The sequence below is a fragment of the Drosophila elegans genome, unplaced genomic scaffold (assembly GCF_018152505.1).
Source record: "Drosophila elegans isolate 14027-0461.03 unplaced genomic scaffold, ASM1815250v1 contig_814, whole genome shotgun sequence".
In the NCBI taxonomy this organism is placed as follows: domain Eukaryota; kingdom Metazoa; phylum Arthropoda; class Insecta; order Diptera; family Drosophilidae; genus Drosophila; species Drosophila elegans.
In genome coordinates, this window is record NW_024546167.1 from 8,915,938 (window position 1) to 8,930,312 (window position 14,375).

The window sequence follows — 14,375 nt, forward strand, 5'->3', positions numbered from 1 at the left end:
CAAGAGAGGAGTGAAATGAAGAGGGGAACAAAATATACTGAGAGGAAAAGTAAGTAACATAGTTTAAGGAATATTTAAGAAGAAAACATTTATAAAACGGATTGTTAATTTATTTTAATGATATTTGATTCAATTTTTTTGTTATTATGCCAATTACTCCCAAATTTATTAACCAATCTAAAAAATTACATTTAAAAAATGTCTTAAAAATAGATTTAAAATTATCTTAAATTTTTAATATTATTAACAAAACAAGGTTGGAGAAATGGAATTACTTCATAATCTTTTAAAACCTTAAAATGTATTTAAAAGTGGCATGTTATTTACTTAACAAAATTAAGGATATTCGTAGATTTTGTAAAACTTAATTTCTTGGAAATCATTACTATAAACAGTATTATACAGTTTTGCTAGCTAAAAAGAAAAGCTTTTATCCGAATTTATAAAAGCCATAGACACATCTATAGTTTGCTAAGATATCAGTTGAGAAACTAGATTTTCCCCTGTGTATCAGTTGCCTACTGTCTGGTTTAATTGCCCCTTTTGCATTGAATTGTTTGGCGCCCACGTCTGGGCGAATCGGCTGGTTTATCATCTCGGACCCATCTTGGTCAAATGGCATTTTGCGGTGGTTTTTTCTTTGCCGATTTTCCTCTCTTTTTGTGCCCCAGCGCAGATTTACAGATTTCGCCACAGAGAGCCGAATGGTTGGAACTGCTTAACTTGGCTTTGTGTAATTGGCGCTACATACGCGACTCCACAAGCCCGATCCGCGGTCCATATGCGTACTCCGCCATGGCTGGACTTCACCCCCTTCGGACCGTGTGTCCCCTGTTTACAGAATTGCTGACATACCACCATGCAAAGGTTGCCACTACAGTGAACTGTGGCCACAAGGACCCGGATCGGGGGTGTCTGGACCGACTGCCTCGACTGGCGACGACAACGACACGATGTAAGACAACTAAATTAAGTTATTGTTTCTTGGGCAAATGCAAAGGCGGTCACTGACTTGGGAATACTCTTCTATTAGGCACTCCTTTTATCAATATAATTAAATAAATACAAAAACTTAATTCAATTCAAAGAAATAACAGAAGACTGATGATTTTTAGGATATAATAGGAATTTGTTTTTAGTATATGATTTTATTTGTTAAAATGGTTAAGTAAATATTTCTTATATTTTGATTGTGTTATAAAGAAACCTGTAACAAATAGTTATTGAAAAAAAAAATAGTAAAAGCTCAAAAATATTAGATATAGGCTGCAAACAAAAGATTTAGTTTTCTTTTAATATAGTGTTCTTAATATTCCTAACTTTTGCAATGCCTTAAAATGTGTTCTATATTTATCTAATAATCTCTAGCCAACTGCGGAATTTCCTACTTATGAATATGCTGTGTTTGTGGATCTCCCACACTTACTCTAAACTCCTGTTAACCAAATTCAAACCCTTGGAGGCTGCTAAAAATCCTATTTGCTATCTAGGCGGCTTATCTGGGAATCGTGATCTTATTAAGCTGACTATACACTCGGAAATTATTTGCAATTGGCGCAAATGCCTTATTGGAATGCAAAATATGCCATTAGTGGCAGAAGTCGAGACGCGGCCAGCCAGCAGCAACTTCCCAGACCTCGACTTAAGGGCCTAAAGGGCATGGGTTTTGGATGACTATATGGGATAGTTGGTGGTTGCGAAGGGAGTGGATATAAGCATGCCACTTGCATAGCGTACAAGTTGTTAACACGGCATTGTTTTGGCCACCGTTCCATAATATATCCCAAAACAGAACCTAAGACAAAATGCACTTGAAAAAAAAGTGAATGTCACAATTGTCTGTTTGAAAAATACAGTACATATTAACTTGTCATTAAATTAAAAAGATAAGAACAACTTTATTTCTTAATTATTTAAAAGTGTCCTGAAATATATTATATATTTATGAACTTATTTTTAACGATTAATTTAAGAACAAAGTGTAGTCAGAGTTTTGTACAAAATAGTTTTACAGAAAGACCAACATAATAACAATGATAAACTGGGAGTGAGGTTTCAAGTAAAGTTTTTTAAATAATTATAGTTATTTTAAATGAATTTTTTCTAGAGTGTAGCTGCTTGAATGTATCGTTAATCGTGTTCCAGGTGCTCCTAGGCAGAGGACGAGAACGAGGACTAAACTGCGGGCCAGCTCCCGGTTTTTGGCTTGTCGCCTCATCTAATTAAGGAGCATTTGGTCCATGGCGGCGTCTACAAGATCTGTTCATGATTATTGCCCCGGGCCGTATCGCCGCCTGAAGCTCCCTGCGAATGACAAATATGCTGCCTTGCACCAGGGATTCCAACTTCGACTTCTGTTGGCTTCCAAGGAAGCCAGTCTGTGGCTCTTTAAATAAAGATATTTTCGCCCTCATTACGCGCTGTGTCCTTTTGTTTATTTGCTGTGGTTTAATACTCCTCACACCACATTTGGGTTTGGTTACTTTTTTTTGTCGGTGGCCGATGAAGTGTCGCTGATTGCGCGTTGCATTGTTTTGGCTAGGTCGAAAAAGCGATGACGGCGATAAGGAAATGCATGTGGACTGGTCAGGGATTTGGGATTGGGTTTGTTAGCCGCCGATATGATAAGCTGGCTGGTCGATAAAGATTTCCTTGGAAAGTTGCTTTAGTTTTTTTTTCGCTCGCATTCGGGATTAGAATGACTAAGTATCCCAGGCTGCGGGCCTCTCAATTTGGTTTATCCCCACAATGAACTTATTTTACTGCAGGCCATTCCACGTCTCGTTCTCCTTTTTCTCCCACATTGTTATCGCTCTGCTTGCCTTGAGTTTGCATTTTTATTGCTTTGTTAATTTTAAATAAGCCACGCGACTTTATGTTCGTATATATGAGTCCGTGTAAGGCAGTCGTCGTTAAGGGTCTTCGTTAGAGAGCCTGAGCCACCGGGCCATGCGAATTGAGCTGTCTCCTCCTGCAGTTCGTCCCGAAGATCGTTCTCGTCCAATTGTCAGCGGGTTGTCACACAAAATGATTTACAGATGACGATCATTGACTCGGACCATGTCCAAGTGGCGCCACAACATCGAATGAGTCTTGTGGGAGAACTTGGTAACATCATTTTTGATAAATAGTTGCAGAATTCTAAATGCTCTACACTTTAAAAATACTTATTTTCATAATTTCGTAAAAGTTGATAATAATGTTTAGGAATTTAGGCGCATATTGCCTTAATTTAAACAAGAAACTTACTCTAGTAATAAATTTTAGCTGAATGTTTATTTGGCTTCTTAAAAAACTTAAGAATTTTGGCTCTTGCTCAGTAAATAAAGTATGTTTAATATACCCAACTTATAAAAGGCAATTACCATCTCGACTTTATAAGTATACCCTTTCAACTCTTTTAAGTGTATAAGGAAATTCTCAGTCAGCATCGTGCAGACCCGACATTCGTTTATAGATTTTTAACGCCCAGATCGTGAATTCGTCTGACCACAATTATTTTGAATACCCAAATAAAAGGCTTCAGCATTTGTGCCTGCATTTCAGCTTTTCTTCGTTCTGCTCTTTTTCTGTTTTGCCTTTGTTTTTATTCATAAACAAGCGACAATAAAAATGTGCCATAACAAGCTAAGGTTATTCTTGTTTAACGAAATAAACAACTCATAAAATTATGCTACATAAAACACGACAACAAAAAGAACAGGAACGTTTTGTTTATATTTTCTGTAAATTTTTGTTCGCACCAATTAAATTGAATTAGCTGTCAGCAGCAGAGGCGACTATATAGAAGGATGTGATAGATAACCCCGACGCTCCCATGTTTCTGTGTGTGTCTGCGGCTAGATGTAGCGCCACTGCCTCATAAAAGGTTAGTTTAAACAAATAAACACGTGGAATTTAATGAAGAAACGTGTGTGGCTCTATGAATTATATGCCCATGGCTGCGATGTGGATAAAAAGCTAAGAGCGATCGAAACTGGGGCTGATATGTTAATACTATAAGTGGGCATAATTTAATCTTTTCAAAAATACCTAGAAAATATGATGGTCAGGAAAGAAAAGGGGGAACTTTCTGATATTAATATAAAATAAATTATAAAATTAAACTTTAATTAAATTATTAAGGCAAATACATTTTTTTTAAATTTTTACTTTAAAATACCTAAAGCAATGATACAATGGTAAAAAAACGACGAAAAATATACTGATTTCAAACATTTTTAAATTAAACTTAAATTTAAAATATTTTAATATTAAGCCATGCAATTAAACATGTATTATTTTGATTAAATATTTAATATAAATATTAGATATACAATTTTAAATTCAATAGTCAGATATTTATTTTTACTATATCATTTTTTATCGGTGTTAAGTCATAAAGAATTTCTGTACAACACCTACAATCTCTTGCATAGGTACATCCGAATATGACTCTATCATAACCTGAAAAAAAATGGCAACAGCAACAGGAATAACAAACAAATTGCCAAAGACTTGTGGTCACCTAAGAATGTGAATAAACATTGCAAAACTTTGAATTGCGGCACTAAAAATATAACGCCGTGCCGACGACATGGAAAAACGTGTGAAATCCTATTAGAGCTATGGCTAAAACTGGAATGGGTCTACGAATCGAATGGAATTAAGAGAGTGACGGGGATGACGACGCGCCTAAAGCAAACAAATAAAAACTGCAACTAAATGGCCAACTAACAGCATCAACATCAACATCGACTGGCGGCACGCTTTAGAAATTTAATTAAATCGTCAGAGAAACAATAAAAACTACACTGTGGCACACATCGAGAGACCGGGACGTGGATTTTTATTACGCACTGTGTGCACTATGTGCAATAACTCAAAAAATACTTGCCCCGTGTATCATTAAAATCAAAAAATCACCCACGCTGGGTGGGATTTTGATTTGGACTTCGAGCCGGCAACTGGAACTGTGCTCGGATGGATCTTGCGATTTGCCATTAAAATTGTTTAGATGCACAAATAAACACTAAGCGGGCAATCGTTAAATATCGCCCCATTATCCATCCGTCCCCCAAGAGCAATTCCTCATTTCGTTTGTAAACATTTACGAAAAGGAAGAGAATTCGCTTTGGGGAGGCTGTTCAGATTATTGGATTGTTTGAATTACAAATGAGGTGGACTCGGAGAAAAGCCCTTTAAAGTTGGGTTGACTTAGACAACATTTAGTTGTTATTGATGCATATATGAATAGAGCTCTTAAAATAAATTATATAAGTTAAGTAACTGATGAATAATTAAGAAACTCAAAATAAGTGTTGTATATTAAATTATGAAACTGTATTTATCAATGAGTAATGCCAAACGTAAGCCTAAGATATGGCTAAAGGGTAATTTTGTTTAAATTGATTCCAAATCGAAAAAATTCTAAAATAGAGAAGACCTCGAAGACCCAACAAATCCGTGAGTCAATCAGTGCCAACGTAACCTTATCTCTCGCTTCACATGTCAGCCAAAGGAAAATGGACCCATCCATACCCTTATTCCTTTTTTGAAAATTAGTATGCAACCCTTTTGCGCTGATAACAAAAAACGGTAATGTCAAGCGTGGTTTAGCGATACGTCATCGTGATTTGGCAAATTTGACAGGCGAAAACGCCGAAAGAAAAGGAAATCGCATGAGAAAAGGGAGATTGCTGTTTGCATAAATTGCTTAACAATTGGGCAATGTATGTTTATCCTTCATTCATTCAATCGGTTGGCCGACTGACAGCAGCTGAAAGATTACGGCAATGATTTGCCAGAAAATCAAAATCAACAGCAACTGCAACACTTTGACATCATCAGTTCCTTAGGGTAAGGAGTTTTATTCCCCCCATTTAATCATGGGTTGCGTGTCCTGGAGAGATTTCTCATTTGGTCGCAAATCGAACTGCCAACTTGCCAAATTGAAGTGCGTGTGTGTTTTTGGTTTGTGGGGCAAAACAGTTGGACAAATTGAATCTACAGATTCTCAGGTATTAACCCTCCCCGGCAGTACGAAAAAAATTGAATTCTCATTTGCTGGTGCATCAGATTTAATTCGTTTTGGCGCTGTACGCGTGCGCACGCAAATCTCAAGTCCCCAACTGGAGTTCCCCCCTGGAGAATCCCTCTTTGTTTTCCCCCAGTTGGTCAAAGCGACCGCCTGCTGGGTAACAAACACAAGCGACTGACATAATCGTGATATATTGGCACGCAGCCCAGTTGCAAGTTCGTCTTGTCGCAGTCACTTGGTTCGGCCAGAGAAATCGAAATCAATGAATTGGTAACAAAGGTTCGATTCAAATGTTTTCATATAGAAAGGAAAGCTCCATATTTCAGCAAACAACAAAGTGGAAAAATATTAATTCTTTGTTTTAATAAATATTATTATTTGAAATATGTGTAAAATATGTTATGTAATATTAATAAATATTTTTTAAAAATTTAAAAGGTACTGCTTAATCCTTATGTTTAATAATGTTTATTAAATATACATTTATAGAAACAAGTTATGTATAGCACAAGCTAAAAATAATGACTTTAAATGTCAATTTTTGATTCAATAGAATCAATACGATGTCACCACGATTCTCATGTTTAATTACCTTGTCATAAGTTTTAAATTTTTTTTTTTTTAAATACGAAAAAAATAATTTTAAAATTCAAATATTTAACTGCATTAAACCTTTATTCCACCTTGTATAATAATATAGATTAAATAGTCAAATAAAGAGAAAAGTTGTAAGACAAAAACAAAGACTTCTTAAAAATTTCGTTGAATTTTTTTAGGTTGACATTTTGACACATTGTTTATTGGCTTCTTGCTTGCCCGTAACACTTTCAAATTAAATTAAATTTTGGCACACAGCGGCGCCACCCCCTCCAGTCTTTCCCCCACCCCCTCGAAAGCCATCCATCACGCACACACTCTCACTCGCATATGGCAAATAAAAACGTCATCGATCAGAAGCTGGAAAGGAGCCCAATACTATGCAATATTAGAGTTTCAGTTGAGGAAAATAAAATTGAAAAGAAAATCGCTGACAAATTAAAATGCAGGGCCAAGTGGAACTGGCTCAATGGATTTTCAAAAAAGCCAATGACGAATGCCGAAAGAATTAAGATGGATCACATGACTGGATGACGGTAAGAAAAAATAAAAGGACAACTGCAGGAGGAAACCAAACGAATCGAAGAGTTGAACTCGCACAATGGATAAAAAAGAAAAACCAGAAAACCGAAAACAGAAAACAGAAAACAGAAAAACATCTTCCAGATACAATAATGCCATTTGGCAGTCCCTTCGATTCGGTGATTCAGCAATTTAGCTACCTACTATATCGTCATGGTCATGTCACTCACTCAGTTTATAAAACCCAAGTCAGAAACATCAACGGCAGAAGCAGCGGCAGCGGCAGCCGCCAAAAAGAGTTTGAATTTCATATTGAATTGAAACGAAGTAAATGACGTTGAAAACTTAAAAGCGGATGGGGGAAAAGCGGCGTCTGGATTTAAAATGCCTTAATGGTTAATATAGCAATGAGTCTCGGTTCTTGTAAAGTCATGGCGCCACAAGAAATCAGCTCCCTTCCCCTAAAACTAAAACAGGATATGAGCGTGGCAATGAGTAGCATGTGGCAAATCATTTATAATGTTTAAATTTTTAATAAATATTCTCGCATGGGAAGATGTTCTTGCCCTACCATCCCGATGCCTCCTTCCAAATCCTTTGTTGGGTGCTTCTTTAATCAGCACAGGAATCTGATACTTGTACAAAAGGCTTTTCTTTGTAAACACACTTCCTGAACTTTGCCCAGCAACCAAAAGGGGGATTCGGGGGGCTGGATACACCCCCCATGGTATTGTATGGATTGTGCGCATATTTGCACATATGAAAAACATGTTAACCAGAAAATTAATTATAAAATTTTCAAAAACCCTAACAATGTCTACAATATGGCGTTGATTTTACTCAAACAAAAACTAACTAACTGCTACTCGACAATGGGTGTGCGAGAATGTGTGGCAAGTTTTTTACAGGATCCTGAAAATGTTAGCTAAAAGAAATGAAATTTTGTGGCCACTGTTGTCGGAAGCATAATTAAGAAGAGTTTTAATTAAAAATCTAAATGGATATAACATTAAATATAATAAAATTTTAATATCTATAAACAATTTATGTTCTTAACAGTCTTAATCAAATTTAAAAAAAACAAATCATTTAAACTCAAAGCTCAAAAAAAGTTTGTTTTCTAAATAAATTTAAGATAAAGATAATCCGAAATAAACGGAGTAGAGTAGAATAACTAAATACTTACAAGGTCTCAAAATATGTACATTAGATAATACTGAAAATGTTTTTAAGGGTTTCATACAAAATGATGTAAGCCATTCTTTTCTTAAAAGTTTCTTTTGATTGTCACCCTGTATTCCCAGCAAACACAGACTTTATTTCCACCTACAAGCGAGTTCAGTAAGTGAAAACCGTATACATTACACACTCTTACACACATCCAGTTATAGACATTGTTTGATGGTGCAGGACACAAAAACTGCAAGGATCTGTGGGGGGGGGAAGGAACTTATCCAACAAAAGGCATAAAAAGTGCCCGTAATTCATACTTCCTTTAAGAAAATTTACAATTTCTTTTCTCTGGCAAGAAATCCTCACGGCTCGCCACCATATTCGCTCCAATATTCCGCCCACAAGCCAGCGGCTAAGCAGGAAGGATATGGATATTGTGCTGCTGCGAAATTAAACAGGGGAAATCGGGTGGACTGGGATATAGGGGAGTAGGAATGCCAGAGAAACGTGCACAAGTTGCGGTTTGTTTTCTTGAGCCGGAAGAGGCGGAGAATGAATCCAAAGTCCTGAGTTTAGCGGATGCGAATCTTGGAATTTAACAACATGCGGGTCTTCAGGCGGGGGTAGTCATGAATATAGGTAAAAATAGCTTCAAGGCTATAAAGTATAAAATAATAAGTATAACTAAATACTATCTAAATAAAAGGAACACACCGGGTGCTTTTATTTTGACCACAACTTCTTCTTAGGATTCTTAAACAAATATCCTTTCCCCAGCTTTTTATTAAATTAAAATCTTCCCACCAACTGTTGCCCACTGACAGCTGTTGTCACCTGTCTGCGACCTCAGAAACTGTAAATCACAAAAATAAAAAGCAATGAAAAATAAAGATGATATTAAAAGAACAGACGATGCCAAGAGCAGTGCAGAGAAATTATGATTAACATAATGTGTGGTCTGCGCCCACATAACGGTTTATATTCGGGACAAGGACCGACCCGCAGACCGTACTATATTATGTGCCACATAAATAACGGATCAGATTGCATTCACATAAAATTTATATTATATTTTTTCGCCAGCAAAATTATCATAATAAGAAAAGTTATGAAAAATTATGCAAAGAAAAGATAAAGAGGGAGAGAGGGTAGGTACCCGTTTGCTTGAAATAAAAGTATCGAATTAGCGAAATAATATCGGATAACCGCTGGGCAACTACTACAAAAAAAGAAGAAAAACTGAAAAAGATATGAAAATAAAAAAAAATTCCACTTGAATTGTCAGCCGGCATGCTGGCGCTCCTTCAACCGAAAAAGATTCTCAAAGATTGTTGTAATCATTCGGTGGATAGTTCGCAAAGTATCTGTATCTGTGTCAGCTGCCAGCGAGAAAAAATCAAACCGCATCCACGTATGTTATGTAAGCCTTTCGCTAATCTTTTTTCCAAGAGATAGTTGCATGTTGTTGCCACATTTATAAGTAGTTATCCCTTCAATAACACAAAGGCAGTGCCTAAAGAACTCCCCTCGTTTCTTGCCTGAGTGCATTAGAATCGCCGGAGAGCCACTCAAGGATTTATGAAATAATTTTTTTTTAGCCCCTACTTCCCATTCTTCTTCGCTTTTAAGTAACAAAGAACCATCTTTTTTGTTTGCGCCCAGCGGATTTCGGTTGCGGCTTCTGCGGGTTTCCTCTGTTCTCGTTTTTTCTGTTAAAATTGCATTCGAAATGACAAAGAATTCACAAGACGCTTATATGGAGGTAAATTAAACGGCAACCAAACCACCTGTCGATTTCTTGCTGTTCGGGGGGACATCCTTATAAAGAGGGAATTATATGGATAGAAGTCTTTGAAAAAAAAAAAATTTCAGAACTCTAAGGGCCAATTGTTGTTAATTCTAGTCTTCGACAATGATAATTCTAGAGTACTTGATTTTTGGTATTAAGTTCCTATTTAAAATATAAGGCGAATGTGCTTAAAATTATAATTCCTAAATTAAAGTACATTGTCAATAAATGAAATATTTAAAGTCCCAAAATAATAAATTCATAGCAAATAAATTTAAACAAATAAAACTTTAACAAATCGAAAAGCAAGTTCTAAATGTCTTTAATGTAAATACTCCTAATTTAAGCACCTGCTTTATCGAATTAGAATCTGGCGTACCTTAAATCATTAGCGTTGGCCATTTCTGCTGACCCATAACCCAAGCCAATCCACCTGCTCACCAGAAATCCCAGCCCATTTCGTTTCGGCCGACCCTCCCCCGCCTTCATCACACCCACCTGAGAAAAGGAAAACAGAAATTAAAAGCACAAAAAATGATAAGCCATAAATTGCCCGCCCAAAAGTCTCAAAACAAATACGAGTTCTCCTTCACAGCAAAGCAATTATGGAAGCGATGAGGAGCTGGGTCCCTGGGACCCTGGTCTATAGCCTATGGCCCATAGAACGGGTTGGATTGGGCCGGGTCGGGGCTGCAGATACAATTAAAAGTACAATTTTTCATATGCATTGGCAATCGGTGTGATTGCAGCTGCGTATCTGTTGGGTTAATTCGTATCTTGGCAATCGATCGAACCATTTGCTGCTTCTCGATGGCAAAAAAGTTTCAATTAGAAAAAAGTCTAGTTGTAACTATTAGAGGAGGATATCGAAGTTAACGGGGAAAAGGGAAATACGTTTGGATTTGGGGGTGTAACCCGTAATCTTTGTTATGAAATTAATTTCAAATACACTTTTTGCAAAGGGTTTATTGAAAATGTTACCAAGTTGCCAAAAATACAAATACTAAACTGTGAGTTTTAGGAAAATGTGGTATGTACATAATATACAAATAGTAACGTCAGTAACATTTATTTTCCATTTCAACACCTCTACTTGCTATATGTAAAATATCTTTTGAATCGCACTTTCAAGTTTTTAACAGTACTAAAATCCATCTTAAGATTATAGGCTTGACTGAATTTATAAAAATAATCTAAAAATTAATTTCAAAATTCTTCCAACACTATACCAGATTCCAAACTAATATCATTATACTACTTTTTTAAATCAGCATGTCCGAAAACCAAGTATAACAATTTATGCAAATTAGTAGTTAATCTTAAAGTAGCCACCTATCTTAAAGAGCATTTCGATTAACTCCAAATCAAATTCCAAAGTTCATTTGGCTAGTTCCGTTCGCGTGTTGCCAGTCTTGAGCGTTGGCAACTAATTCGATTTGTTTGGCCGGCCATTAAATGCATAAAGGATCATCGCGCTGCAGATCTCGCTTTGCGGTTTCTGCGGCCCGCTAACATATGTTGCATTAATTGTTCATGTTGCCTCAAAAGCAACTCGTGTTCAATGGGTTTTATTGCTGCTCGACACACACAAACAGCGAAACGAAACAAAACAGTCTTTTTTCTTTTCGCAAGCTGGAGAGGCACGAAACAAATGAAAAGAAAAATTGCGCACAAAACATTTTTCATTACGTGATTTTCGAGCATGATGCCGAGGGTATAGGGCGGGGGTTCTGAACAACCAAACAACCAAACAGCCGAACAACCAAACAACCGAAGTGGCGACAGCCGGCAAAGTGCCATGTATACAACGGCAACAACAAAAACAACAACAACAGCAGCAGAGTGCAGAGGGGTTAACTTAACAGCAGCCACAAGGATCGCATCCCATCGGATCGGATCGAATCGTATGGGTATGAGTATGGGTCTCGAGCCTCGAGATTCGCCTGCAAATCTTCGCCTTTGCATTCCCACACGCGATCTCAATCGCAGCCAAAAGCTAAAGATACATGCCCCGGCAAGCTAAGCAGCTAAACAGCAGATACAAATGTATCTATGCGCTGCAGTCGCGACTCGCGACTCAATTACAATTTATTAAAAGCCGCGCAAACTGATTTATAACCAGCGACTCATTGGAGGAAGATGCAGCCAAGGGTTGCCTAGATTTTCTCAGCCAAGGACTATGGGTTAAATACCAATTAATCCAAATGTTATTTTAGTCGCTTTGCAACTTACATTTATCTTTCTTTTTTAAACAGTTTTTAATGGATTAACTTTTTTTAAAAATGTTTCCTATCAAAAAAAGGTCCTTTTAAATATTTCAACCCAATCCAAAATAAATTTCTATATGAACTAAAGTACAAAATGGTGCACATTGTATTTGTGTTTTTAAGGATTTAACGACTTTAAATTGGTTAACCATGATAAAGTATTTGGAAATTTATTGAATCTTACTTAATTTTAACTAAACTCTTTATATGTTATAAAACTTTAACTTAAAGGTTTTCAGTGATTATTTGGAATTAAAATTAAATTTTTTAAGAATGTTTAGCGTTTACTTGATTTTACCAATTGATTTCGCTTAACAACCATTTAATTTAAGTCATTCCACATCTTAGCTTTTATTTTTTATATGTTTTGCTAGTCAATTATCCCATGGTACCCGTGTTCACGTGTCTGCAGAGTTGACGTAGTGTCTGGCGGGTTTCGCTTGCCTTGCTTCAGTCGTCTGGTCTTTGGACTATCTGCCCTATAGTGGGGGCAAATTGGCGGCTTATTTGTGTGTGGAAATTGCCTGCCATGCTGTTGCCTTTTTTGCTTTTGCCAAATGGAGGCCCAAGGTAAAAGGATGAATTCGGAGCTGGGAGTTGCAGGTAAAGGTAAAGGTGGAAGTCGAAGTAGATGTAGAGCCCCAACAATATGGCGCCTGGGCCGCTGGTGGTGACAGTTGCTTGTCAACAGCATACACGACCCACGATCCGGGAGGAGAATCATGATCTATGAGCCCTGACAACAGCTACAATGAGAGAGCTGTTAGATGTTCCTTAGATGATCTATGGCCGGTCATGAGCAAGGTTCTTACGAAAGGGGTTTATAAATTAATTTTATGCTAAGAAGATCTTCCGGAGTTACGATTAAGAACAAAAAGATACTCAGCTATTAAGTTAATTAAGAACTGCATACAATTTATTGTCATTATTTGTAATCACAAGCGAAACTACATTACTTCTTTATTTCAATTCATTGTTTTTGGTCTTCTTTAGTAAGGGCAACTTCATAAACCTTGAGACCTTAAAATCTCCCAGATGCATCTCTCATATTAGACATTGTTCCTATGATTAACCAAGTTTTAACTGGACCAAAAGACCGCCCATCAAATAAATCTGATTTATTGTCAACCAGTTTTAGCGAAACGCCGAAATAACAGTTATATATGAGCAAGGACCCTTCAATAAAACTTAAAATTAATGCATTTAACACAAAATATGATTGCCACAACTTAAGTCTCGTCTCGAAGGGAAAAAGGGCAGCAATCGAGTGGGAAACCCACAATCAGCTAAACGCTGCACGTTGCCAGTGAGAAATTAACGAGAATTAAGCGACCTGCCCACTAATGCTCCAGATCCAGCGACACAAATTTCTCCCATACCCCTTGTATTGCCCTTTTTTTTTTGGTTCAGGACGAACATAGCAATCAACAGCATTCCTTTTAATTTTAACTTTTTGCTGAGATGCGCCCCGAAAATCAAAAAGTCCAAATCAAAACCAATAATAAAGTTAAATCGATAATTGAGGTCAGGTCGGAAAGGTATTTTTGGAGTGTGTTCGGGGCTCGGAGATATGGCGAAAAACATTTTCGAGGCCTTTGGCGTACATACGTGATCGTTTAACTGTAAATTAAATATAATTTACCAATAATCATAATCACAATATGCAGTTTCTGTTTTCTGAATCCGATTCCGCATGGTTTCTGCTCGCCAATCAGAGATTGAGAGCTGATCCAAAGTGATTTGATCCCCTTGAGCCAGACGCATAAATCATCATCTGGCGTAAACATTTTATGGATTCTGGATCGATAACTGTCCAAACGCGCGCCTCGCAGCTGATGGCCAAAAAATATAAGAAAAAAGAGACAAGAATTCGCCGGGTTCGCTGATCGATTGGTTTTCGTATCTTTTTTTTTTGGTTGCGGGTATCTCACGCTCCTCTGATGAACGTTTGCCTGGGTGCTATAATTAAATGCTAAAATCGCATAGACTGGCATATGTTAGATCAAAT

At 36.9% G+C, this 14,375-nt stretch overlaps 1 protein-coding gene across 1 annotated transcript; it reads left to right on the plus strand.

Annotated features, from left to right (window-relative positions):
- The first annotated feature begins 73 nt into the window (after window positions 1–73).
- Window positions 74–2,402, plus strand: LOC121467893. Its single transcript, XM_041710614.1, has 2 exons — window positions 74–955; window positions 2,146–2,402. The coding sequence occupies exons 1-2, from the start codon at window positions 616–618 to the stop codon at window positions 2,220–2,222; spliced, it is 417 nt and encodes a 138-aa protein (XP_041566548.1). The 5' UTR covers window positions 74–615; the 3' UTR covers window positions 2,223–2,402.
- The last annotated feature ends 11,973 nt before the right edge of the window (window positions 2,403–14,375 follow it).

Bases quoted from the DNA above. Each gene is read 5' to 3' on its own strand.
- LOC121467893 (XM_041710614.1), top strand. From the start codon at position 616: ATGGCATTTTGCGGTGGTTTTTTCTTTGCCGATTTTCCTCTCTTTTTG. The intron at 956-2,145 runs GTAAGACAACTA...ATCGTGTTCCAG, and splicing joins GGCGACGACAACGACACGAT to GTGCTCCTAGGCAGAGGACG.